General features: G+C 41.9%; 1 protein-coding gene across 5 annotated transcripts in view; it reads right to left on the bottom strand.

The window, feature by feature from the left end:
* PALM2AKAP2 (PALM2 and AKAP2 fusion) overlaps positions 1–26,096 on the bottom strand; it is a 270,078-nt gene that overhangs the window by 150,402 nt on the left and 93,580 nt on the right. For 4 of the 5 annotated variants that reach the window (XM_038124424.1, XM_038124423.1, XM_038124416.1 and 1 more), the window contains exons 4-5: positions 6,536–6,650; positions 5,905–5,926 (exon numbers count right to left, since the gene is read on the bottom strand). In XM_038124424.1, coding sequence (XP_037980352.1) covers positions 5,905–5,926; positions 6,536–6,650 — 137 coding nt within the window. Of the gene's footprint in view, positions 1–2,697; positions 2,779–5,904; positions 5,927–6,535; positions 6,651–26,096 lie in introns of all 5 variants that reach the window. The other variant, XM_038124415.1, reaches the window with a different exon arrangement.

Genomic DNA, 26,096 nt, shown 5'->3' with positions numbered 1-26,096 from the left:
CAGTGACTGAGTGACAGATGTGTCACATGTGTTACATGTCATAATCAATGCAGGCTTGAACTGCTTAACTAATCATCCTTACTTCTTTTGCAGTTCATGAGGATCAATAGGCATGGCTAGGGTACAGTTCTCATGCAAGGACACGGCAGGAGGCAAAATTATTTGCAAATACTTACTTTTACCCCAGTGAACTGAGCATCACTGACATCTAGCAGTAGGGAAAATCAGTTGTACAGCTTGATGGTGAAACCCTCACTTTGATGTGGTAGATATCTGTGGACCTCTAGTAAGCTGTTGTTTTGTTTTTTTTTTTTTTTTCCTTGTCTCCTGCTTTAGGAGACAGCACTAGGCTAAGCATTAGATGCTGCTAGTATTGAATTAGTTTAGAAACTTTTCTGTATATTAATTATAATTAAATATTTTAAAATTCAGGGCTCCAATCTGTCCTTGTCATGAGCAGGGAATGCTGGGAGGGCAGTGCAACTCTCATATAGTTCCTTCTGAAGCTAGTGATGGTGCCACATGCCAGAAATAGGGTATTTGACTGCAAGTTGGGGTTGGTTGATTCTGCCAGCTCCTGTCTTGTGTTGCTGCCTTCCCCACCCAGCCTCCAAACAAAACAAATATGCTCATTTCCCTTTATCTCACTGGCAATGAGATCTCTTTCATTTAGCACCTTTAAAAGGTTATAGGAGGCTAATTTTACGGGGAATGGATGAAAAGTAAATTAGCATTTTGTTCAAGTGAGAAGACAGAACATAAATAACATTTAAACAGACTGCATTCAGTATTTTAATTTCAATCTTTGATAAGTTATTAATATCTAAGGATGACATAAAAATAGTTCTGCGTCTTTTTTACTACATGCAACAAAATGAATTTTCAGAGTATGGTACTCTTCTGGATTAACAGACAGACAAGTGCTTGGCAAAACATATGGGGCAAGGTGATCCTTCAAGGGTGCTCAAACAAAGCTAAACCTTCAGCGCTGCTCTGAATAGCTCCCACACGGAGGCTTGTGACCAAATGTCAGATGGATTAATTTTCCAAGGGACGGAGTCTCTTTAAAAAGTCCCATACCACTAAAATTAGTGGCAGGTCTGCAAATACTGACTCCCAGGGAAGGGCTGTTCCACCTACAAATCTCGGTGGCTGCATGGGACTTCATTAGGAAGAACAATGAATTTGGCCCTCCCACCATGTTTGTAAGAACATTAATGGAGGCTTTTGCTTGAAGCTGAATAGTCTGGCTCTGCTTTACTGAATCATGCCTTAAACAAGCTTGGGGGTTAGGGTCTACAGCTGACACTTGTACATCTGTAAGCAATATGGTGGGTGAGGGCATCTATCAGAGCAGTAAGAAATGCAGCCCAACCCTTTCTGAAGGCAAGAAGCCTAAGGACAGCCATCTCAAGTGCATGTATACCAACGTATGTAATATGGGCAACAAGCAGGAGGAACTAGAGCCTTGTGCCCAGTGTGAGAGATGCCAGAAGAATCACAGAAACTTGGTGGGAGAACTGACATGATGGGGAGACCACAATGGATGGCTACAAATATAATATTTTCAGTAAGATAAGAAAGGAAGAAGACAAAGTGGAGTTGCACTTTATGTGACAGATATTTGTGTGTGTAGAGGAGGGCTGTGGAGACCATGTCAGTTCTATTTAACTAATGCCTTAGGATCATGATTAGAGGGGTCATCACTAAGGAGGGTGTTATGCACTGGCCTCCCTGACAGGATGATGAAGACAACAAAACCTTACTGTGGCTGCTCAGTGAAGTCTTGGGCCAACTGAGCCCAGTCTTCATGGGTGGCTTCAATTACCCACTCATTTGTTGGAAAAAAAACCCAACAAACTGTGCACATGCCATCCATCAGGTTTGTGGAATATCCCAGGGACTCCTTGTTCCTATAGATGCTGAACATGCTGACAAGGAGCTAGATTTTGCTAGATTTACTGCTTGCAAGCCAAGAAGATTTATTTGACTTACACTGGTAACCAATGACACCTTGGATACAGTAAGCAAACATTGTGGAGTTTAAGGTCCTGCTTAGATCACTGAAGACCAGTAGTAGGATGAAGACCTTAAATTTTGGAAGAGACAACTTTAATATGCCAAAAGCCTAGCTGTGAGAGATTCCATTGGAAGCATCCAAGAAAGTCAAAGGAGTTTGTGAGTGCTGGAAGTTATTTGAAAGTGCCTGCTGAAAGCACAAGAATGATCTATTCTTTACAAAGGCAAAGGAAGAAATTAAACAAAATACTTCCCTGCCTTAACAACGAACTGTTAGGTGTAATTAAAAGCAGAAAAGGCAACATACTTGTTGTGGAAAGGCAGCCAGTTAGCCACTGGGCACTACAAGCACCTTGCTACGAGGATGCAGAGATGCAGTCAGGAAGGCTAAGGATCAGCTAGGACTAAAGCTGGCAAAAAATGTCAAGAAGAAAGGGTTCTTTGGTATTTGTGAGCAGTAAGCAGAAGGAAAGACACAAGACCACTGCTAAAGTACTGCATGGAAGCTAGTCACTAACAATGGTAACAAGGCAGATTTCTCCTTTTTTGTCCAAAAATCCACATCCAAGAGTGTTAAGAAAATGCCTGACATTTTTGTGAGGAGACTGTCTATAATATTTGGAATATACAGAGTTCAGTGGATGTCCCTGATGATTAGAAGAGGCAAAAATGTCATACCACAGGAATGGACCAAAAGAGGACCCAGGAAACTGGAGGCATAATGCTTTGTCCCCATGGCAAGTGGCAGAATGAGTCCTCCTAGAAACCATTAAAAACCAAACAAAGCAGATGATTGGGAAAAGCCATAATGGATTTACCAAGGAAAAATCATGACAGACTAAACTATCACCTTCTACCACATAATAACATCTTCTATTGACATGGAGACAACAGTGGATGATGTTTATTTAGACTTCAGCAAAGCTTTTGACACTGTCTCCCACACTATTCTCCTGGCCAGGACTCATGTGTGAGATGGGTAGGAAATTGACTCACACGTCACTCCAAGGGTGGTGATAAATGGTTTTTACTCAGGTATCCAGAGGAGCTGTAATTGTGGCAGCTCTTGATGGAGAGTGAATTTAAAAGTTATCAAAAGCTTACAACTGAAAGTCAATTGCTGATGAATTTTTACAGGACATGTGGAAAGAACTCTTCAAAGAGCTGTACTTGCCTCCTCTGAGGGCACACTGGTCTGTTTTGCTCTTGGGCTGCACAGCTTGTCAAGATCAGAGGACAGAAAATCAGAAGAGTCTTTAAACAACATTCTGGTTACTAAATAATTCCGGTAAGGTTTCCTAGACCACTTCTTGGCCAAATATATGCTAATGCATACAGAATTCAAACAGAGGCTTGTGCAAACTGTCCAATTACTGTAATTGTGGCTTCTGTATGTTGGCTGAAGGAGTAACAAATAGTTTGCATACAAACAGCCAAGCATGCATTTACCTCTAAGGCAAATTCAGCAGACAAGGGAGATACATCAGATATTCATGTGCCTTTTATTTTATATACACTTTGAGAAATAAACATATACACATGGAGCAAGAGCTCTCTCCTCTCCATTTGTTCGTGATGTGCATGCAGTATAGCACTGCAGCATGCCTGGTTTTGATGGCAGACCTGAGCACCAACAAATGATGTAATGCCTAGCATCATCTCAGACCTTGTTTAATGGAGAGCTTGTCAGCTGCAAGCCACTACAGTCACAACTGAAGGTGACAGGGCCACAGCTCCCAGCCTCAGCATTTCTGCTCTACTTTCTCTTACACAGTGATTTATGAAGGCAGTGTGTTTCTACCCTGGAAAATGTAGAATTTATGTTAATTGTGCCTGGATGATTCAAGCTCTGAGATTCTCATTGCCAAATACAGCTTTTTTTTTTTTTCTATGAAAGCTGTGATGGACACAGATCATCATCTGATCAGTAACTGGTGCTCGCCACCACTTCTTCCCTTCCCTTATAGCCTTTCCTTGGACCTCTCTGGGCTCTGAGCATCCTCTAGTAGTGCTTCTGCACACTCAAAATCTCTGTCACCACAAAATTGTACACAGGAACACAATGGTGAGATTAAAAAAATGTTTGTACTGCATTCACAATAAAGGGACACAAAACAAACAAACATGAGATGTATGGACTTGGGAGTCTTTCATGATGTGGCAGCAACTGAAGAAATTGCCCAAACAGGTTGGTTTGTGTCTGTGTTTTACACAGCCTTCCTGGGTTATCCAGTGGCTCCTACCTTTTTCCTCGAAGAGAAGAGAAGAGAAGAGAAGAGAAGAGAAGAGAAGAGAAGAGAAGAGAAGAGAAGAGAAGAGAAGAGAAGAGAAGAGAAGAGAAGAGAAGAGGGACTGGTTCACTTAGGTGTAACCACTTGCTCCATTTGCTTGCACGAATTGCTCTCTTCACTCTGGCATATTTTTGCAGTTCTTGGTTACCTTTCAGAAATTACAAGCTGTCCTTTATTCTGGCTCATTCTGTCAGGAAGGGATCTACTGAAAGCAGGCAGAATCTGGAGAGCATGAGGGCTCCTTTTGAATCTAATGAAATACTATTTTGCAACATACCTTCAGGGAAACTACCACTTCATAATTGTTAGCTGGGGCTACCTTTGGTTTGTTTGCTGTTACAAGACACACGAAGATGCAGGCTGCACCTCGCAGGAGTCATAGAAGCTCCTGAGCACTTTGGTAGCTAATTGCAGTCACTGCTCATATTTAAGAATCATACTAATGACCATGGTGTCATCTGCATAGGTATAAAATATTCGCAATTACCACTTTGTGGTAGTGAAATTCAAATCCTTCAGAGAGAAGGAAGACTAAGTTGTTACAAAGGAACATACTATCTGGGATTTTTTTTTTTTTTTGAAAATAGCATTTAACAAAAAACTTGGATTATTTTGCTAGCAGGAGTGAAAATTTCTGAACTAGGTCTTTGACTTAAAAAAAAAGCCCTCTTTAGTAAGTAATAATAATCACTTGGAAAAGACAGCTCCAAGTCAACTCAAATACTACACAGTAACTTCCATTGTATCCCATTGTTTTCATGTTGGGAGCATCCTACATGTTCCTTATCTACATTCACAGTACAGTTGACAGCAGCTGGAGGAGGTAGTCTTAACCTCATTATTTTGTCAGTTCAAAGACATGTACTGAGAATGAGTGGCTGGTGCTCATATTTATCTGCAGACGCTTTAGCATGACATCCTTCAAGGGTCCTAAGGATCCTGGGGTGGCACTACAAGGGTCTCTCCAGCTTCCTGGGAACCATGCATATTATTTGTTCACTCAGATACCTAAATATATAGCTACACTTTGTATAGATCACACCTTGTATGACACTGAGTTAATAAGCTAGGGATTACTACATTCTCATCCAACCAAGTGAGGTTTTCCTTCTGCAAGAATCATCATGTGGAGAATATTGCTCATCAGTGAAATAATCTGTTTTTAATAGTTGTTCCTCTGTATTAGGAATAGTCCTCATAGAATTTAGCTGGTTATGAACAGAGCATGAGCACATACAACAGAGAAGATTGACCACAGAGAGGTGAGAAGGAGTCTGCAGTGCACAGCTATCACGTGCTGAAAGGGGTCAGTAAGACAGAAATTGTATGATGTCTGCTTTAAGTTATTCATGCTGTTCTTCCCCTTTGTGTGAGCATAAGAAGAGGTGGAACTCTGCCAAAGCAATACTGTTTTACCACAACAGTGACGTTTGTGCTTGCATTATAGAAATACCAAAGAAAAAGGTAATGGCTCTAGCAATAAATCAGAAACACATAATGAAGGAAAGAAACCCACTCTTTAAACCTTTGCAACAAAGCTATAGTAACAACTCATGTTAAACCCAAAGCTATACAAGAATAAAAAGGCACTTACCACCATCCTGGTGGGAGAAACTCTGTGAAGGGAAAAAATAGGATGTTTGGTTAAACCTTTAATATTTCGGGTTTAATTTCCTTTACATCTTGATTTTTATGCTAGTCTTGCTTTTATGGTCCTTTGGAAATTTTAAATGGGTATCTGTGATTGCTGCTCCTTGGATTTAGGTGCCATCATAGAATGGAGGAGGGGGACATGGTGCAACTAGATGAAGAGCTCTGCTTATTGTTCCAGGCTGTTATGTTTTGAAGTGGCATTTGTGGCAAATGCTACTATCAGTGGATGCCATGAGGGCAGGGAAGTTTTAAATACTCTCAGGATCCTGCTGATGTCTTTAAGGGGGGCTGAAAGCCCCTTTAAACATCACATGGTTTCCCATGTTGATAAGGAGATAGCTCTTCAAAAAAAAGCTGGGATGGAAGGGAAAACCCAAAAATCCCAACCAGAACAGACCTGATGCCACTGTGTCTTTTCTAGTCTTGCTCATACCAGTATTAAGCTAGAACCTCTGCAACTGCCCTCAATCTTTCCTTAAGTGCATGAATTATAACTACTGCTTCCACATGGAGCTAAGAGTAGACTTTGGTTTCAATCTCTGCCCAAATGCCTTTTTTTTTTTTTTTAATACCTTTTGCAAGTTGTCAAAGGATTTCTCAGTCTCCTTTAGTTTCTCCAAAATTATTTGTTCTTTGGCAGATATTTGTGATTCTTCACTTTCTAATTTCTGTATTTCTTGTTCCAGTCTGTGGAAGACATACAGACATGCACATACACACAAAAATAAAATGTAAAAATTAGTTCAATGAGAGAGAGTTTCCTAGATATTTACTGGCATTTCAAATGTCATCAGAAACAGCTTTGTCTCTTATTATTCACAACTGATTTCCTAACACATGAAGGACCCATGAATTATTTGTAAAACAAACATATCTATTTACAGGAAAAACAGTGATTATCTTATCCACTTCTGCAAAAGCATATACAGATGAACTAAAAATATACTTCAGTATTCCTCCACTCCAATTCCCATAACATCTCTGATTTTTACTTTCATTTTAGAAATCACAGTGCAGGATATAACTATGAGTATTAAGTAGCATTTAGAGGAATAAATGTCTTCTGATGTTTCCATACTCCAGACAATGAAACTGCAAATATTTGTTGGAAACTGGCAGTCAGCCAGTTGTGGTAGGAGTTTTGCTTGAGCCCATATTTTCCCCACTATCCTTTGGGATAGCTATCTGTGCTTTCTACCGTTACTGCATGACACTGGGGTCCCCACAGACTTTGGGTAATAAAATACATAGACAGTTTAGAAAATAACTTACTCTGCTAGGCAGTAAACAATCAGCACACTCATTTCTCTTGTCAAGACCTAGCAGCTGAGACCTCACACCTTAAGATGAGTTGATTATTATTAGGAACACACTTTTATAGAGCTTAGATTCTCCATTGCTTTAACTCAAACCTCCTTTAATTGACATAATTTATGCAGATGCAGGAATATTCCCTCTTTCTTCCCACTCTCCTCCTTTTATGTGTGCCACTGTTTTTGTTTTCCCACTTTAAAAAAAAAAAAAAAAAAAAAAAAAAAAGCCAAGATGAATATATTTGGACAGGGATAGTTACCTAAAACTTCCTTTGTCTACCAAAAGATCTGTAGCTGCTCATAGCTTGTTGAACCATATTTCCTTGAATACGACATACCAGCATAACCCAGTACTTCTCTTACCCATGGCTGCTTGCTCCTGCCTTTCTACTACCACTTTTCAAATGAAGGATGCTAAAGGACATATTTTTGCTCTTTTCCAGCCTTGATCAACTCTCAAGACTCCACTAATGCTTGTTCAATCACAAGGCAGAGAGCATGGAGCATGGAGAAGATGATGTAGGGAGGAGAGAAGGAGGAATTGCTTTTTTGACAGATCTGACAGGCTGAGTTTCTTATGAAATTCTTGTGTTTAAATATAGATGCAGGGGTCTAACTTTAGGTACCCACCTGGCAAATTTTTCCTCACTTTTTAATTGTATGATGATGAAAGATTTGTGGCACTCACTAATACTGCTTTTCATTAGAGAGAGGGAAAGGTATTAGAGGCTCAAGTTGTTGCAGATGGAAAAAGGCAGATTTTATTCTCCTAAAGTGTGCGAATACTTAATAGTCTCAGATTCATGGTGATTTGTTCAACTGCCATTAAAGGTAACATCCTTAATCACTAAGTTGAAATGGCTTAATTGTAATAATTTAAAAATGAACTGTTGGAAAGTACTGAATCCATTAATCTTTCCTCCAAAATAATACAAACCATAAAAGATCAAAATAAATGTAACTAAGTATTTTATTCTGCTGCAATGGAACAGTTTGATCCAGGATGAATATTCCCCCTCATGTTGTAATTCAGGAAGAAATTTTTCAAAATATCCTCTTCTATATTGACTCTTTTATCTTGATTTTTTAAAATACCTCCTGAAGTGAAAAATTAAGTTGTCACTCAGGTCAGGCATTTGCCACATTCTTGCTGAATTAAAGAACTTAAAAGTCCCCAGTTAGGTGCCTTCTTTTCCTTCTCTATCCCTTGGAATGATTTGTAGATTCACATACATTTGTACCTTGCTAATAAAGACATTTGAAATAATCTGCTGTGCTGCCTGGTGAAAACAAATTCTGTGGTTGGGTAAGTCAGGGTTTACTGCTTTATTTCACTTCTTCCCCAGTGAGTCACTAAGCAGCATTTTCAGGATGCATATTCTGTAAACTAGTACATTTTGCTTGCTATTTTATGTGGAAAGAAACTGAAAAATGGGAGTGTGCAGAAGTCAGCAACAATAAAATACAGGGAGAGGAAAGAAGCCCCTTTTTTTTCAAATTAAGTAGACATTAGTTAGTAGTTTATGACAATGAAAACGGAGTATATGAGGCAACTCATTTGATGCATGGTTACAAGCAAGTAAACTCCTTATAATTTGGGGTCATCATAAGTCGCTAATTTTTTGTACACCAGCTCAGATTGGAGAAGGTCATTAATTGTTTGGTCTTGCAAAGAAAGTTTGCTTTTAACACATGCACATGACCACTTGGACATGCACAGATAGCAACTGATTTGATCTATATATTTTCTTGCTTTTTGACTGCTTGCTCTTTTGGTTTTTCCCCCTCCTGGTTCACTTCCTCAGTCTCTGCCTCCTTTGTGCCAGCCTACCCTTACCATTAAAATGAGTTGGGCAGACGAGAAATTACGTTACTCTGTTTTGACAAGACATCTAGCTGTTCTAATTTTTGTTCTCAGGGTTTTATTTGTTTGTTTGTTTGTTTGTTTGTCCTGAGTCCGTTCTTTACTTTCTTTTAGAAGTTATACCAACAAGAACTTGCTGAAGAGGAACAAGATGGAGACAAAGCTACTAGGATTTAGAAACATGGATGAAGCTGTTGGAAACAGAAAACTTCTGTGTGGCACTGAAGAATGCATAAAACTCATTGTATCTAGGCAAATTGCCTTTTCCTCACTGAAATCAGTACAGGTAGAGTGCAAGTCACGCAGGCTCTCTATAGAATGCAGAAAAATTGCAGGAAAAATGCAGATAATTAATGAGAATATACCTATTACACAGCACAGGGGTCATGTACCAGACATTAGTATCCACAGGAGGTTGCTTTTTACATTGTTCCTAAATTTATAACACTCTAATTTGTGCTCTCTAGGCCTAAGGGTTGAGCCACCTCTGCTGAGGTAAAATAAATACTCAGGGTCAGAGCTACTATTTGAACTGTTTCATACATTCTTTAGAAAACCACTTGGGTACCACAGAGCTCCCTGAAAAATTTGAATGTAGAGTCTTCACCACTTATTTGGGCTGTCTTTTGACGTATGGTCTAGCAATGCAAAATTTAAATCATGCAAAGTGAAGGTTGCTTTGCATGGTTTACTTTTTTAGTGAGTTTCTTATAATCAGAATTGCTCAGTGGTAAGGAGAAGTGCCTGATTTTTTGATAGCAACACACAAAGAGTCATGTGAATTTGGTCAGAAAAATAAATGCACTAGTATCACATCTGTTTTGAGCAACATGTTGTATAATGGCTTAAAGAGTAATAAATTCATTGAGTGCACATGTGCACATACATATATATACAAAGACCTTACATTTTTCCTGTGTAAACCCGTAAAATATCAAAGAATGTCCTTTTCTTCTAGCCCAGCTTAAAAAGGATATGCTTTAATTGTCATTTGACACCTGGCAAGGAAACACTGTAATTCCTTTGTTCCTTTGCAGACTTCTTAGCAGATTTTGGGCTGGCCTTTGAAAGATGGCCAGTTACATAAACAACGACAATATCTGAAGTGGTTTAGGGAAGAAAATTAAGAAAGAAAATGAAGATTCAGATAAGGCAGAAGATAAAACAGACTGTTAGTATTTCTACTTCATTGGCCCAGGCAACTACCTGATGACTGAGATTTGCTAAACTGTTTCTGTAAGAAGAAAATTGGGTCAGAGAGTCTGGGGTTGCTGTGGCAAGGGCAAGGGTTCTGTTTCAGTGATTTTATTAGAGTCCTATTTTCCCAAGTATCACAGAAGCAAATAGGAAATTTTGTCACTCAGAAAGCCAAACCTGTCTTGCTGCTTGTCTGTCCTGCAGTTTTCTCTAATGGAGGGCTGCCATAAGCACCCGAGTGTAAGGGGATTTTCAGGGGGGGCTGTTTGTATATGCTAGGAAGCTAAGGGACTTTCCTTCTCATGTTAACAGTGCTGCCCTGCTTTGAAGAGGGAGGAACCACAAACAGCTGAAAGGATGCTATCTTTTGGACAGCATTTTGCTGTCATGTGGGTGACCCAGATTCCTCAGTTAGTAAGACTACAGGCTTCTAGGATAATAAAGGCTAGAAACGACTTTAGGAGGTCTCCAGCCCAATCTCCTGCTCAAAGCAGAGCCAGCAGTGATCAGGCCATGATGTTCATGGCTTCTTCCAGTTGGGTGTTGAAACTCCTGAATGATGGGAGAAAAATATATTATAAGGCTACTTACAGGCCTTCTCTTTTAGACTCTCTTGCTACCAAGACCTACAAAATTCAGACCAGAACCTTACAGTACTGCAGTGGAAGGAGATGTACCAGATTGATAAAGGAAGCCTGGTCTGTGTGTTTGGTGGGATTTTGACCTAACTGGGCACTACATGAGTGTGGACAAGGCAGCCAGGGCAGCTTCTGAGAAGACCAGAGGCAGAAACAGCATATGAATTCTCCTGAAGAGATGCAGGGATATGGACCACAGGAGCTGTTTCGTAGGACAGAATACTGTATTTTAGGTGACAATAAAGGGAGTTAAGCAGGGAGATCTATGAGGTGAAGAGGCAGAAGGTGAGGTTTGGAATGGTGGTATGTGTACATGTGCATTTACATTTAGCACTCAGTGCCCAGCAAACATTGTGCTTGGATACGGGACTCTGCTTTATGCTCTGAAGGTGCTGAATGCACTTTCTCAGGTGAAGGATTTCCTCTGTTTCTTCTGTTTCCTAAACTGAGATGTTGAAACCCAGAAACCTGGCCTATCATCTTCCTCTTTGCATAAAAGCAGAGGCTGTTCTGGCCCGAGATGCCTTTCCTTGACCCCAGGAGAGACCCTGAGCATGGTCCTGTGGGGCATTCACAGAGTGAATGCAGATGCTGATGCAGAGTCACACTGGTTTGAACACACAAATCCTAAGTCAGCAGAACTATGCCTGAAGAAAACAGCCTTCTCTATCCAGGCAATTAATTCTAGCAGACACAGACTTCTAGAGATATCTACATTTGGCTTAGCAGTGTTTTGTTTTTCAGGGTAGGAGGGTAACAGCATTATAAACAGGGAGAACAGCTGCAGGTTTATGGACCAGTTTCTTTAGCTTGTGCAAACTATGCATTTGGGGTTGTACCTGAGAAATACTTATACAATTTCTGCATTGAAAGCAGAAATGTAATAAAAATTATGTCTGCAGCATACACAGAGGCATGTCAGTGGAAAAAAGAACATTCATCAGGACTAACAAGGAAAGTATACAAGTATTCAGAACTTAAGAGAAAAACAGGAAAGACCTAATCACAGTAAACACTTGAAGGGAAAAGGTGACGGATGCATACGTGGAGTGGGGGATGGTTCAACTTTAACCGATTATTTTGCTACTGCTTGATTGAGACCATAAATCATATTGATATAAAAGCCACAAGTAAAACAGGAATTAGTATCAGGTCTCTCAGAGCTGAACATTGTGAGGTGTTACAGCCAGTATTAAATGGCAGAGTCACAAGCAGAACACTGCAACAAACCCCTGGTATTTATTGAACACCAAGTTTAGGGATAAGTGTGCTTGCCTGAAGGGATGAAACTGATCTCTACATTTTCTCTGTACCTTTTGATTTTGCCTTCAGGTATCTTTTGACCACACAGTAAAACCAGAAACTGAAACTTTACATGTAAATTTACATTTCATCCTCCTGCAAGTAGAGTGCCTTCTGCAAAAGTTCACTGGCAAACATGTTCTGCTCCATGGGCCTCTCATTCCCATTTCTTTTAGGGGCAGCAGGGTACCTGTTAGCTTACCCAGGTTCAGAACAACCTTGGAAAATGAACTTGCAAAGACAAAGGGTGCCCCTGAAAGATATGTAAGTCTTTAAATCAACATAACTTGGATCTTAGTCCAGCACTTCAGCCCTTGACAAACTTTCAATTACCTGTATCAGCTGTCAAGCACCAGCAACCTGTCTGTAAGCCAGCATGCCTATGAAACTGGAGCCGAAATCTACATGCCACAGCTGTGAACAGTACCCTTTGTCTGCTGTAGGGGAGGGGGAAATCACTGAATAATCTTCAGTTTATTTTCCACATTGGCTTAGTTTTCTTAGCAATCAGTTCTTAGCAGTAGTTGTTGCTGAAGCCAGTAGGAGGACTATTTGTGAATGTCACTCTGTATCAACACACAGCCAGTGCTGATGGCAAAAAACCTGCTTGATTTCAGGTCTGTTGCAGGCTGAAATGGGATTTCAGAGTTGAGTAATTCAATGCCTCTTAGTTTAGTCTTTTTGCAGTGCTCATCCTTTTTTTAACAGATCACTTTCAAAGAGGAAAGCTGTCAGGGCATATCTTACGATTTTGAACAGGCTGTTGTTTACAGAGTGCAGTTGAAATTCAAGAGCCCCAAACTTAATTAACATCTTTGAAAAGGCAAAGCATCCATGACTTGAAAAGCTGGGAATCCCTCATTGCCAACCAGGGCTTGGATGAGATTCAGGCATGATGCTGAATGAGTTGCTCTGGTAGTCCACATCAATTTTGCTGAACACATGAGAAGAAAAACAATTCCCTCCACCTGGAAAAAGCTGCATCCCAGTACCACCTGAGGAACTTGAGAGGAGAAGTAAAATTCCACAACTCCCTTTACTATCTGAAGTAAATGTGTATACATACATACACAGAGAGAGCAGTACAATGATATTCTGCATCTGCCTAGTGTAGGATGAGGTTAATCCACGCTAGACAAACCAAGGTGACCAAGTCAAGCACTTGCCATAGGACTTCTTGAGCAAAGCAGGATCAGATGGAAAACACAACAACCATTATTTTGATTTAACAACTACAATGTTGCCTGCTCTGGATGTAGAAGAGTTAATGCAATGCAATTTTTTTGACCTGGAATTGAAGAAGTTATACAGTTGAGCCCCTTTCCTTGCCAAATCAACAATGTTTACTTATTAACTTTTGCCTATCCGGTTTGCCTGACGCAGCATTCAACCTCTCAAATATGGGAACCTTCAGCACTCTGGTGTGACTCTAACTGAAACTACTTTTTCATGAGCTGCTTTTTCTCTTCTTAAAATGTTACCTCAGCCTAGTATGATTTCCTCATATCACTGTAACACATAACTTTTTGCTCTCATGGCACTTACAGCCCACACTTGTTTTTGGGCTTCTGCCAGGGTAAATCTTTCTAAGTCCAGTTCTTCTAGTATTCTTCAAATAGGAGATGTCTCCAGCCTGGGTGAGATTGCAACCTTAAAAACTTCCCACTGACTCAGGAGATGGCAGATCACTGACTGGAAATCAGTGAATCACTATGCCTTAGATACTTGCCCTTAGAGCAGAGGAGTACATGGCTTGACCCTCCTTTGGGAATGGAGGAGGAAAAAGTTTTTTTAAAAAACCTGTTCTGAACCCAGTCCAGTGGCCAGTGATCAAAGAGGTGAAAGAGCAGAGTCTACTTATTTTCTCTGTGTGCTTATAACAGTGTTTGGATCAGGAAGCTCCTGTTTGTACTCCTGACCAGGCTCCAGACAGAACCTGGCAGATCTGATCAAGTCCCTGATCAGTCAAGTAAACACCTTTATATCTTAACTGGCCCTGGTAGCATCTGGCTCCTGAATCGTCCAGCCTCTGGACCACTAGCATTTAAAAGAAATGGCACAAATGTTTTGGTTTCTTGGCCCAGCCAGGTAAGATGAAAATTATTAGGCTCTTCCTGGTGAAGCTGAGTTTTCTCTCTCCTCTTTACCACTACTCTCATTTTCTTCTTTCCTCCCAGATCCAGGCCTTCTGCCTCTGGAGCTTCACAGGCCAGCGTCCAAAACATTAAGGCAAACTAAGTAAGAGTCACAACTGATATAAAATGCTTGGCCTGCACAGAAACAGACATGCAGATCTTTGTGTCTAGACAGAGAGGATGTCACATCAGAAAACAGACAGGACTTACACTGCAAGTACAGAGGTGCATCATCTGTAGTTAATTGTTTGGTACTCACTGGGATGGCAAGAGAAAGGCAAGGAAGATAAAATAGCCATTCAAGGGAGGATATGTTCTGTACTTTGCAAACAACTCAGGAAAGACACTGAATCCTGCAGAAACCTGCTTGCTTTCCCATGGCTTTAAGCAAAATTGGAAGGACGAGCACCAGGACAGATGTCCTGGGATGTCTGAGAACACATAAAAGTGCAAGGGACTACCCCACCAGTGTGGCTTTTGGTCATAAAATTTTCCTGTGTTGCAAGATGTGGTCCGGGTGAGGGAGGGTTGCAAGCACAATTTTCCCCAGCACAGAGTCCCTGTACATAGCAACACGCACCCAGAAACTTAAAAAGTGACACAGGTGTGGCCAGCCCTATGAAAAACAGCTTGTTGGCTGTTTAGGTTGAAATTAATTTAGGTTTAGCAACAGATGCCAGCAGTTCAGCTGTACAGTGGATTGTGTTATTTATATCTTGGGAGAGATCCAAGAAATAGAGGGAGAGCAATTGGGGGATGATGGCTGAGTGCTCATTCTTTCATCGTGCACCAGTGCTAGCTGCCGCAGTTACCCAAGGTTAGTGCAGATGTACAACCAAAATGAATGCATGACCTTATGCAGTACCCACACTGCAAGCTGCCAAGGAAGGAAGATGTTTTACTGCAAATCCTGTACATACTGATATACTGGAGATGCACATTGAGTTGCTTAGAAGCATTTACAGGAAAGGCCGGAGGCCTGGAAAATCTCCATCAGCATTTTAAGTGAAGGGAAATTAACAAAACAACAAGACTTAAAGTATTTTCTCTGAAGAGATTTCAGCCTCCCACGTACAAACTGGGAATATGCCTTTTGTCTCTGATTTACAGTGTCAGATGAGAAATGAACTGCTAAGGCTCTTGGGGTGCACAGGACAGAACATGAGCATGGCAAAGATGCCCTGAAGAAAATGAACTGGGGATGCTGGTCAACCACCCATCTGAACCCACCTGAACAGTCATCTGAACATGAGCTAATAATGTGCCCAGATAGCCAACATTGTTAATGGTATCCTGGCCAGCAGGCCCAGGCCCACGGCCCAGGGCAGTGGCTCTCCCCCTCTGCTTGGCACTGATGAGATCACACCTCAAGTCCTGTGTTGAGTTTTGAGCCCTTCACTCCAAGAAAGACATCGAGTTGCTGGAGCATGTCCAGAGAAAGGCAACAAAGCTGGGGAAGAATCTAGAAGGAGGCTCAGAGGAGATCTCACAGCTCTATACAACCACCTGAAAGGATGTTAGAGTGGAGATCTGTCTCTTCTCCCAGGTAACAAGTGACAAGGCAAGAGAAAATGTCCTCATATTATGCCACAGGATGTTTGGATAGGATATTAGGGGAAATATTCTTCACTGAATGGGCTGCCAAGCATTGGAACAGGCTGACTGCAGAAGTGGTCCACGCACTGTTCCTGGAAGAGTTCAAAAGACATGTAGATGTGGTGCTTAGGGACATTTTTCTGAAGGGGCTGCAGCAGAAATGCCATAAAATTCTGTAAGCTCAGAGTGCAGGCAATGCTGCATTGAAAAGCAAAACACATGGGAGACTGGTTTTAAAGGAAACATTGTTAGCTAGGGCTGGAGATGGTATATTGTCTTCTGTCTGGACCTCAGGTCTGCAGCTTCTTCCTCAACTATCTATTTTGTCTGCCTGTGAGACCTGGGGAGGTGCTGTCTGTGCTCCCATCTGTTCTTTGCAGGGAGCTGATGAGGGTCATGACAGCAATTCTTGAAGTTGTGCTTCTCAGCCACCCATGGGCTGCTGCAGTGAAGGGCAGGGGCAAAGGCCATAGTACAAGAGTTGTGCATGGCAGAACTCAAGAGCACACCTAGAGCGAAAGACAAACTTTTTCCTGGTACTGGCTCCTTCCCTTTCGGCCTCCCCTTCCCTTTCTCTCCCTTCCGCTCCTTCTTCCTTAAATTTCTGTAGAGGTTATTTCCACCCAAACATCTTTTTTTCTGTTGAGACAGAGCACTGCCTCCATCCAAAGTCAGTGGCAGCATGTTTTCTATTGCTGGGAACCAGGACTACACTCCTAGCAGAATTCCCATTTTGGGCTATTTGTAATCCCTCCCTGCCCCCACGACGTTTAACATTTAGCAGTATAGAAGCACATGCAAGTGAGTCTTTCATATGGCAATGAAAAGATGTTGCAGTTATTAATTAGAAAAGCAGGGTTGGCAAAAACAACAGTCATGGGCCATAGCTGTCTATTTGTACACTTGCTGTAGTCGCCAGCAAGTATTTTTGCCTCCATTCCACCATCTTGATCCAATACATTTTGCCAATACGATAGAGCCCAATTGTACCTCAGTCCATGCTTATCCCTAGTAGATGCCTTAGCTGGTATTATTAATTATATTCACTGTGAGATTTCCATGATTTTGGTTTGACTTGACTCATATTGGCTGCTAAGAACTGCATGGACTTTGTAATACACTTCTGGTGCAAACAAGGGATTATCAATATGCTTCCTCTTGCGGTGGCTTAAAAGGGCTGTTTCAAGGAAAATGGTGCTTACAAGCTTACTCATTGGTGCAAAAAGCATTGCCTAGAATCCAGCATTCTGACCTGAGGTACACCATGTGATTGACTGAATTTAGTCTGAGAATAGTTATAAAAATGAAAATGAACCCCAGAAAATTAATGAAAACCCAATCAAAGCTTTATAATGGTGGGATTATTCTGCTCTCCTGTGGCTATTAAAGCACAACTACCATAAAAAGCTGCAACTGACAGGGATCCCATCTACCTTCCTTTGACATTTTTGAACATACTTTTCCTTCTTTTGAGCTTTAGTCATGACTGCCTGAACTTGTAAATGCCTTCAGCAGTCCTTGACAAAGGAACTAGACAGTATGTGCAGCTTACAGCCAGTATGCATCAGGCACTGAACTTTACTAGGTCCCTTTAAAAATTCCCCATATTACATGACCCTTGAAAATACACAGATCCATTCCCCTGCACTGCTTGCCAATAGGGACAGAAAAAGAGCAGCAGGAAGGGGAACACCCAGTAGGAGCCGTAACTTGTTTTGTTTGTTTCTTGATACAAATAATTTCTTGGATCTGGCCTTTGCAAATCTGTCCTCTGCTGCCATTCACTTACAGGAACTCACAGTTCATTTTTCCAGGGTGAAGGCTGACGTGAGGCAAGGAACATGCTCCATGGGAATGGACAGACTTTACACTGGGAGCAATAAGAGATGCATCAAGCTGCTGCCACCCTGAGCATGATGACTGCAGCGTTCTGATCCTGCCTCCTCCATCTGATCTACCTTAGGGCTTTTATGTTGTGCTTGTTTATTAATTAGTACTGGGCAGCAAACATCCCCATGTCCCAGAAAGCCACTGGAACAAATGTGGCTTCACTGGGGAGAGGTTTTGCCCTGGTGGGGTAGCTCCAAGGTTATCCAAAGTGCTCCTGCTGAGGCAAATCAAGCCAATCAGGAAGCCCCCAGAAACTTGGGCTGTGTTTGGTTTGTTGTTTCCACCCTTAGACATTTCCTGCTATTGTTCTTGTCCTTTTCTTTGAGTGTTCACTGGGCTGATGGGTGGTGCTGCTACTACTGGCAGGGGAGGCCTCCGGTCCTCTTGGGCACATAATGGCACTCTGTGCCATTCCTTTCACAGACTCCCAGCACTAATTTCTGGCATACAAGGTCAGGGAAGGTGGACCTGTGGCAGTAACTCCATCTCAATGTGCAAAGCACAGTTCCTTTTCCCACTGGCGGTTCTCGGCTGAGCAAGAATGAAATCATACCATAAAATGATGAATGAATTCCAGCTCAAGACATCTCCAGCCCTGGAGAAGGAGAAGGTGGGTGAATAGCTGAAAGCAGCAAGTCCACAGGATCCTAGGATCTCTATAGAGAGCTGTGGAAATACTGACTGTACACTAAACATGAATGGCTCTAGTTTTACCTCTGTCACGCAGAGCCTGGCTTTCACTTTCCAAGGATACAATATTTCATCTGCAATGATCCAACGCCCCCACACCACTAGAGGACCAGAAGAGCTATAACTATCCAGGCCTTCCACACACAATGGCTGTATCTCATTTTTTAACTCTCTGAATTTCATGATTAATTTTTTTATTTCAGACACCTCTCACAAGTATTTACCTGCAGCATGAAACACAAAAGACCTGGATGCTGCATTCCTTTGGGTGCTGTTTCAGTATTAACTGGAAATCACAGCTTACCAGTTCCTAGACCATCCCAACTGCTCAGGTAATCATGAGCACACCTTTGGATTTCATGTACAGTCTAAGAAAACTTTCTGTGCTGTGGACAGATTGTAAGACTGAGTTTGTTCTTGGACAGCATCTACAAATCTGCAGAGAGATCCCTGGAAGTGTGATGTTATTGCTGAAATGTAGTGATGAATAGAGCCAGCTACAAAGCTGTGTGAATGAAGAAAAGAGTGGGAATAATTGCTTTAATATTACTTGAGGCTCCCTTTTCCAGCCCTTTGATCCACATTACCTAACATCAGCCAGACCTGAGTCATTGCTATCTGAACCTTCACAGTGCGGGAACTCAAGTTAAAAAAAAAGGAGATTATGTTTAATAATGTGACAATGCTTTTCTAGTACCCCTTGCTGGCTCATGACAACTTGGAATGAAGTACAGTTTTAACAGTGGAATGCTGAAAAGTTTGCCTGGACGTTGTGCTGCATGTTTGTGGTAGGAGTCAGCTGATGACTTCCTGCCTGCGTGGGTCTCAGAGGGGTGAAATTCTTGACCCCGTACTTCCCAAGAGCTGCAGAGCTTCAGAATCAGGACAACACAGACATCTGGGCTGATTTGATTCAGTGGCACAAAAAGCAGCCAGTAGAGTATCTGTCGAATGGGAAGGGTTTTAAAAGGGTTATGAATCTTTCTTTTTAAGAGAACTTCTAAAACTGTGCTAGGGTCCATGTTTTGATGGCTGACCTCAAGCTGATCATAGCAGGGAGATGGCACAGGACTGCCTTTCTAAGGGTAAATATCAAAGAGGAGAACCTCAAAGCACCTTGCAGTATGGTAACCCCCTACTTCCTAAGAAATTACTTTGCAGTTGGTTCATTATCCTTTCTGCAGCGAGCTGAAGAAAGCCAAGTATAGCCTGATGGGGTCCTGGCTGTGATCCCAGGGCTAGCTGGTCATGAGAAGCTAGTACACTTCCTGTGGTTTCAGTGAATCCCAGGACTATGAGGAACCTCCCTCACACAGGTCTCCTTGACTGTGCAAACCATCTCTATGCTTGGAATGACGGTATTGAGAGATGGGCTAGCAAGGGGAGATTGTCCATGTCGCATCTCTGGAGATTTCTGCTGCGTAACTTGAGAAAAGAGGCTAAAATTTTTCAGGGATTTCCTAAAGTCTAAGTGCTTAATTTTGTCTGGTTTTGAGTCCCGCAGTCTTCCTAATGCACAGGGATCCTGGATGGGAGAAAACCTCTGCTGAGTTTTGGCAAAATCATGAACATTCTTGGTCTTACATGTACAATTGACCCCTTTGTCTCTTTTCTGTGCCTACTATGCTTTTTATGTTGGTATTTGAACAAGGCACTCAAATAAAGTAAGTTCTTGTAAGAATGGGTAATAATAAATATGAGACCATTGCAAAAATCTGCTTTACAGCACTGACAGATCATTTTAATTTGCTTTGTCTAAAACATGAGATCAAGGGCAAAGACTTCACAGATGTCCATAGTATTGGGAAGGCTGGGGTCCATTTCCCAGTTTACTTCATATAGGCAAGTGTGCATACACTCAGGACATGGGAAGTTAAGAAATTACTGACCAGTTGCAGGTTGTAGGAGATATCTGTAGGTGCCATCTGAGATGTACAAAAACAGCTTAGAAGTGGTAAAGATGTTCTTGAAAGCTTGTCTCCTGTGATATCCATGCCAATTGGTGTATAGTTATGAACACTTTTCCAGCTTCATTGTTTCAAGGTTCTTCATCTATGAACATTTATAGTTGAAGCAATCAGGCAGTAGATGAAAGAGCAGTAGTCAAAGCTTTGAATTTAAACAAGAGGTATCAAACTGTAGATGTGTATGTAGTTCCAGTGCTTTGAATACATGAACATCTGGATGTAAGCCAATGTTGAAGTGTATCTCTAACTCAAAACTTAAAGAGTAATCACATTAATGTGACAGCTCAAAATCTGGAAAATTGTCCCAGTGCTTTGGAATGGACAGATTGAAAATAAAATCAAACTAAAAAGGCCTTATTTGAAATATGGCATAAAAACTGAGAACAACAACAATATTCTGGGCGCTGGAATGCTATCAACTGCGTTATGTCTACCACCAGACAAGGGCAGTTGGCAGTGCAGGCTGTCAAGATGACTGGCCAAAGGCCTGGCTGGTTAGTCACTAAGTGCCAGATGGACACCACCAACTGTCTAAATTATTTCTCCCTCATTTGTAATTGGCCTCAGTTGTGGCTGAGCTCCCTGGCTCTGCCTGCAGTTCTCAGGTCTGCTGTTGGCAGCCGCCTCGGTGTACACCCTGCAGGCAGCCTGCAAGCTTCTGTCAGCACAACAGCACGATAGTCCCTGAAGGAAATGTGGGTTTTCTGGTCATGCCCTCTTCTAACAAATTTTGCCTCATTTGTGGTGTGGAACATCCATGTCACCATTTCATTCCACTCTTCTTTCCTTTACTTTTTTTCCCGCCTGCTTCTCATTTTCATGCCAGCTAGTGCAATCAGTCACAAAGAGACATTTTCTGGTATTGATATAGGACTGCTGATATTATCCACCTTATGCTATTTTAAGACTGGCAAGTAGGACCATGTAAAGATGCCACTTTGTGCCCAAAGCATCTCTGCGCCTTTAAGCATCCCTGGCTTCTCCCTTGTGATCCAAATCCACACTGAGTGGTCTTGTGGCTTTCTGGCTACAGCACTGTTCTGGTCTCTGCTCATCACCCCACTGTGTGCCTCCTGCTATGTGTTTGAGACTTATAGCATCAAGATCAAGAAATCCTCTTAACAGAAAGTCCTCCTGCATTTACATGCTTCTGTCTTCTTCACTGACATGTCTTTGGGAAGTACCAAAGTCTCAAGGCCAAGAAGTCCTTAAAAAAAACAGCTGGGAAACAAGCAAATGACTTTATGCTGAGTTCAAAAAGTTCTGCATGGATTGTTTTGTAAAAGACACAAACCTCAATTTAGAAGGTGAAACTGGAGCTGCCTGATTCAGGCTACTTTTGGATGGCTTGACATTTGAACCTAAAAGTGACAGGGCAATGTACTTGCTCTCATGTAGGTGGTTGTTCCAAAGAGCTCAGAGGTGTTGCAGAGGATGGTTTCTGCCCAGCCCTGAAGCACAAGCACAGCTCTCACTATCACTCTGTCTATGACTGTCTCAGGTATGTGTCACTGAGACAGAAAGTAGAAACTGTTTTCAAAGGTTCCAGGCAGACTGCCTTGCCACTGTTCTCTTGGTACTACAGTTTTCTGGGAAAGAAAGCAGGGGGGTCCTACTGCTTTTGGGCAGGTCAATACAATTGCAAACGTCAAAATGTCCCACATTAAGTAGAAAAAAGATGCAGGACAAAGGATAAGAATGTTTTTTGCCAACAGCAGACCAGCAAAAGGTGGGAAGAGCTATGTTCAGTTAATCATGTCTGTGCACATGATGCAGGTAGTCGTGGATAGGTAATTTTCACCCAAAAACAAGTCTAGCTGTTGGATCTTGTCCAGCCAACCTCTCAGCCAAGAACCAGTAGATGAATATAGTCACTACATATCCCAGTGAAAGTGGCTGAAGCTGTGCTTTACCCTGCATTCACACAGGGCTGCTGGTGGGCCATAGTCCATTATCATGGCTCATCTAGGTGATGCAATCTGCTATCTGACTGTGAGTTTGAGCCCTTCTTCTCTGTTTCCAACTCCCACTGCTGAAATCAGTACTGTAGTAAATACCTGCTCTCAAAAACTGTGGCCAGGGAGACCAAGAGAATACTGCAGACAAATGCAACTTTTTCTTACAGGTTGCTAAATATCCAGTGCCTTTTGCACACCTATTTATCTTTTCTCATTTCCTCTTACCCCTCCCTCATGCTCTTCCCACAATAAGATTCTGTGGAGTCACACATCACCATGTAGGAAATGCTTGTTTAGCAGTTTTTTTTCCCTAATGTGTATGATACAATAAACCCCCAGACAGTCTTGCTAAATAGACATCCATGGACCCAGGGAGCACTGAAGAAAGGCACCAAATGCTAAACTTAATGCTTGTGCTCCTGCACCACCTTGTACTACTATGGTATATTGTTATTATGGAGATCACATATTAGCTTTCTTTTCTGCTTCCCATTCCTGCTGCATACTGTGTGGCTTGCTCTGATAATTGGAAATTGCTCCACAAACTGACTGCCACGGCCCAGGAGACAGAAAAACATCTACCACAGCAGCAAAGAATCAAAAAGAGGGATCCAGGTCCAGACAACAAAAGAAAAAGAAGGGAAAATAATAATTAAAATGTCCCTACCACTGCATGCATAAGCAGAATTTACAAGAGGGGACTGCTGGAGGAAGAGCTTCTCTGCAGTGTATGAGGCCATCTAGTGAGCTCAGGCATTGTAACAGCTCAGCTTTTTCCATGGCATTTTGTCCTGCTTGTCCCCAAGAGAACACTTCACAGGCCAGCTGTCAGCCAGGTATGCACACGGAAACTTAAACAATATTCTTCACTGCAAGGTGAAAGGAGAAAAACCTCTGCAGGAGAGGAGAGAGTGACAACAGAAAGGATGTGACAGATGTCAGGGAGCTTGGCATGTGGGTTTTTATGGGAAGTTAGAAATCCAGTAACACTGGCAGTGGAAGGGCAACATGGTGTACAACTTTTCACTGAATCCTGTCCTCCACTGCACATTTGGGGATGACAAGGGGAACTGCTCAGCCAGAAGGCACCACAGCAACTGGGGTGCTGGGAAAACCTTGCCAGGAGCTGTGAGATATAGGGTGCTCACTATTATGGGGTGTCTTCCCTGACAAAAAACTACTGAGAGTCAAGGAAATGGGAAAGTGATGTTTTAAAATAATTTTAAGTTCTCAGAGAACTGATGCTTGTATTTTATATGATACTGGACTGGCAGTCCTGGAAGGGAAACTGCTGCAATGCAAAGAGTCATACCTACCAAGTCCTGTCCTGGTGTTTTGCCCCCAGGCAGACCAGACTGGTTGCCTGGGGATGAACACATGAACAGCTGCACTGCCCATCCACTCCTCTGCATCCCACATGAGGCTGCCGGGTTATGAGAGAAACAATAAATATCTAAGATTTTTGATAGCTTTTTGTGGCTGCTCAGAGAGCCCTTGAACATACCTGAACCCACCTCTGACTCCAAAACCCACAATCATTGTCACACTGCCCTGGTACAAACTATGATTGCTCAACCCAGGGTGCAATAATGGAGAATGTGAGCACAGGATGGTATTTCAACATTTCAGGTGCCAGCATGTGATTCCTGCCTCCGCAGCGATGTTTTTGACTTTCAGTATAGGCACAAGTGGTTATAGCAAGTTTGTCTTGTTGCATTAGAAGTACCTCAGAAAAGTGGAAGGAAAAGAGTGGAAGATCCTCACCTAGTAAACATTAGTTTAATCTTGTGAAATGTTGGGGTGAGCACATGGTCCACCAGTTTTTCTGTCTTCAGCTGACTGAATATACTCACTTTCTCATCTCTTGAAAAATTGTTTGACCTGCTTGGACCTTCCTAAGTGGAGAACTCTACATGTTCACCAGTTTGTCGCTGGAAGAGCTATACATCTGGAGCTTGGTAATTGTAATAATGACAAACTGTTCCACATTGTCCTGAATTGTCACTGAAGCCTTGATATGTAAATTTTAGGACACCAAATTAGTTTTAAGTATGAAATTATTAGTCTCAGTGCAAATAAGCATGCACAGCTGGAAACTTTTGCTTTTTCAAAAAGTTTGTATGTGTCTCCATAGGCTACAGACAGGAGAAATAAAACATCATTAGCTTTGTAGCAGTGCCACCCAGTAAATACAGTAGCCCCACTGCTAGTAACAGATCCCAAGCTTTGTAATGTCTTTGTAAGGACTTTAGGACTTGTCACAGCCCCTCTGCACATGCCCCCTTTGTCTTCTGCACATGTCTGTATAACTGTATGGTGTAGCTGTGATCTACAGAGCAGTGCCAAGCAGTTTATTCTATGGACAGAAATGCATATGAAGCCACTGTAGTCATTCCATGCACAGGAACATGGGCTTGATGCCACAGCTGAAGCCTGGAAAGAGAGATGCAGTGTACTGTGAGCAGAAGGATGGGGTGGGATGATGACACAGGTAATGAGCATGTTCACAATGGTCATATAAAGACCTAGAGCTGGATAAAACAGCTCTAGGAGCAGCAAGGAGAGCAAAGAACGAGTCTCAAAAGAAGCATGACCTGCAGGTCAAGGCAGGTGATGGATCCTCTGCACCTCAGCGCCGCATCCAGCTCTGTGGGCTGCAGCTTCAGAAGGATGTGTAGCTGCTGGAGCAAGCCCAGTGGAGGGCCACGGAAATCATCAGTGGTATGGAACATCAGTCCTATGAGGAAGAGCTGGGGGAGCTATGGTTGTTCAGCCTGGAAAAGAAAAGGCTCTTGGTAGATCCTGCCTCCTAGTTCCTAAGGGAGGTTTGACAGAAAGACGGGGACAGACTTTTTTTCAAAGTTGGGCTCATAGCCATAGGACAGGGGCCAAACAGAAGAGGGTAGATTTAATATAGATAAAATGAAGAATTTTTTGTTATGGTGTGGATAGAGAGAAACTGGAATAGATTTCCAAGAGAATCTATGGATGCCTCATCATTCTAAGTGTTCAAAGCCAGGCTGGATGGAGTTATGAGCAATCTGACCTAAGCTGAAGATGTCATTGCTTATTGCAGGGGGGTTTGGACTGGATGACTTTCAAAAGGTCCCTTTCAACCCAAATTATTCTGTGCTTCCATGATTCTATCTAACATAAGCAATACATATAGCAGAATTGACATGGAATTACAGAAAGACCAAGGTATAAAGGCTGTTAGAAAAATAAATAAGAATTGCTGCAAGTGGACTCCAAATTGAGGAGAAGTAAACCAGTAATGTCTAAATCACATTCCCCCTAGAAGAGGGAAGAAACCCTCATAATCAGCATAATATTTACCTTGATGAAGAGTTTGAGATGCTGATAACTTGACATATATTTTAACTATGTCTGTGATGGATCCAGAGAGGTTGTGGAAGAGCAACTCCTAAGAACAGAGAAAAGGGCAGGTGCTAGGAGACATAACAGTTGTAGCTATTACTCTGCAGACTTTTTATGTAATACTATTCCTCTTTCTCCTCCTGCAATATTTTGACTGATATTAAAAACAAGTCAGTAATTAGATTGGTAAGATTTTGTTTACCTT

The sequence above is a fragment of the Motacilla alba genome, chromosome Z (assembly GCF_015832195.1).
Source record: "Motacilla alba alba isolate MOTALB_02 chromosome Z, Motacilla_alba_V1.0_pri, whole genome shotgun sequence".
Classification (NCBI taxonomy): domain Eukaryota; kingdom Metazoa; phylum Chordata; class Aves; order Passeriformes; family Motacillidae; genus Motacilla; species Motacilla alba.
This window is presented reverse-complemented; position numbering and strand designations above follow the sequence as displayed.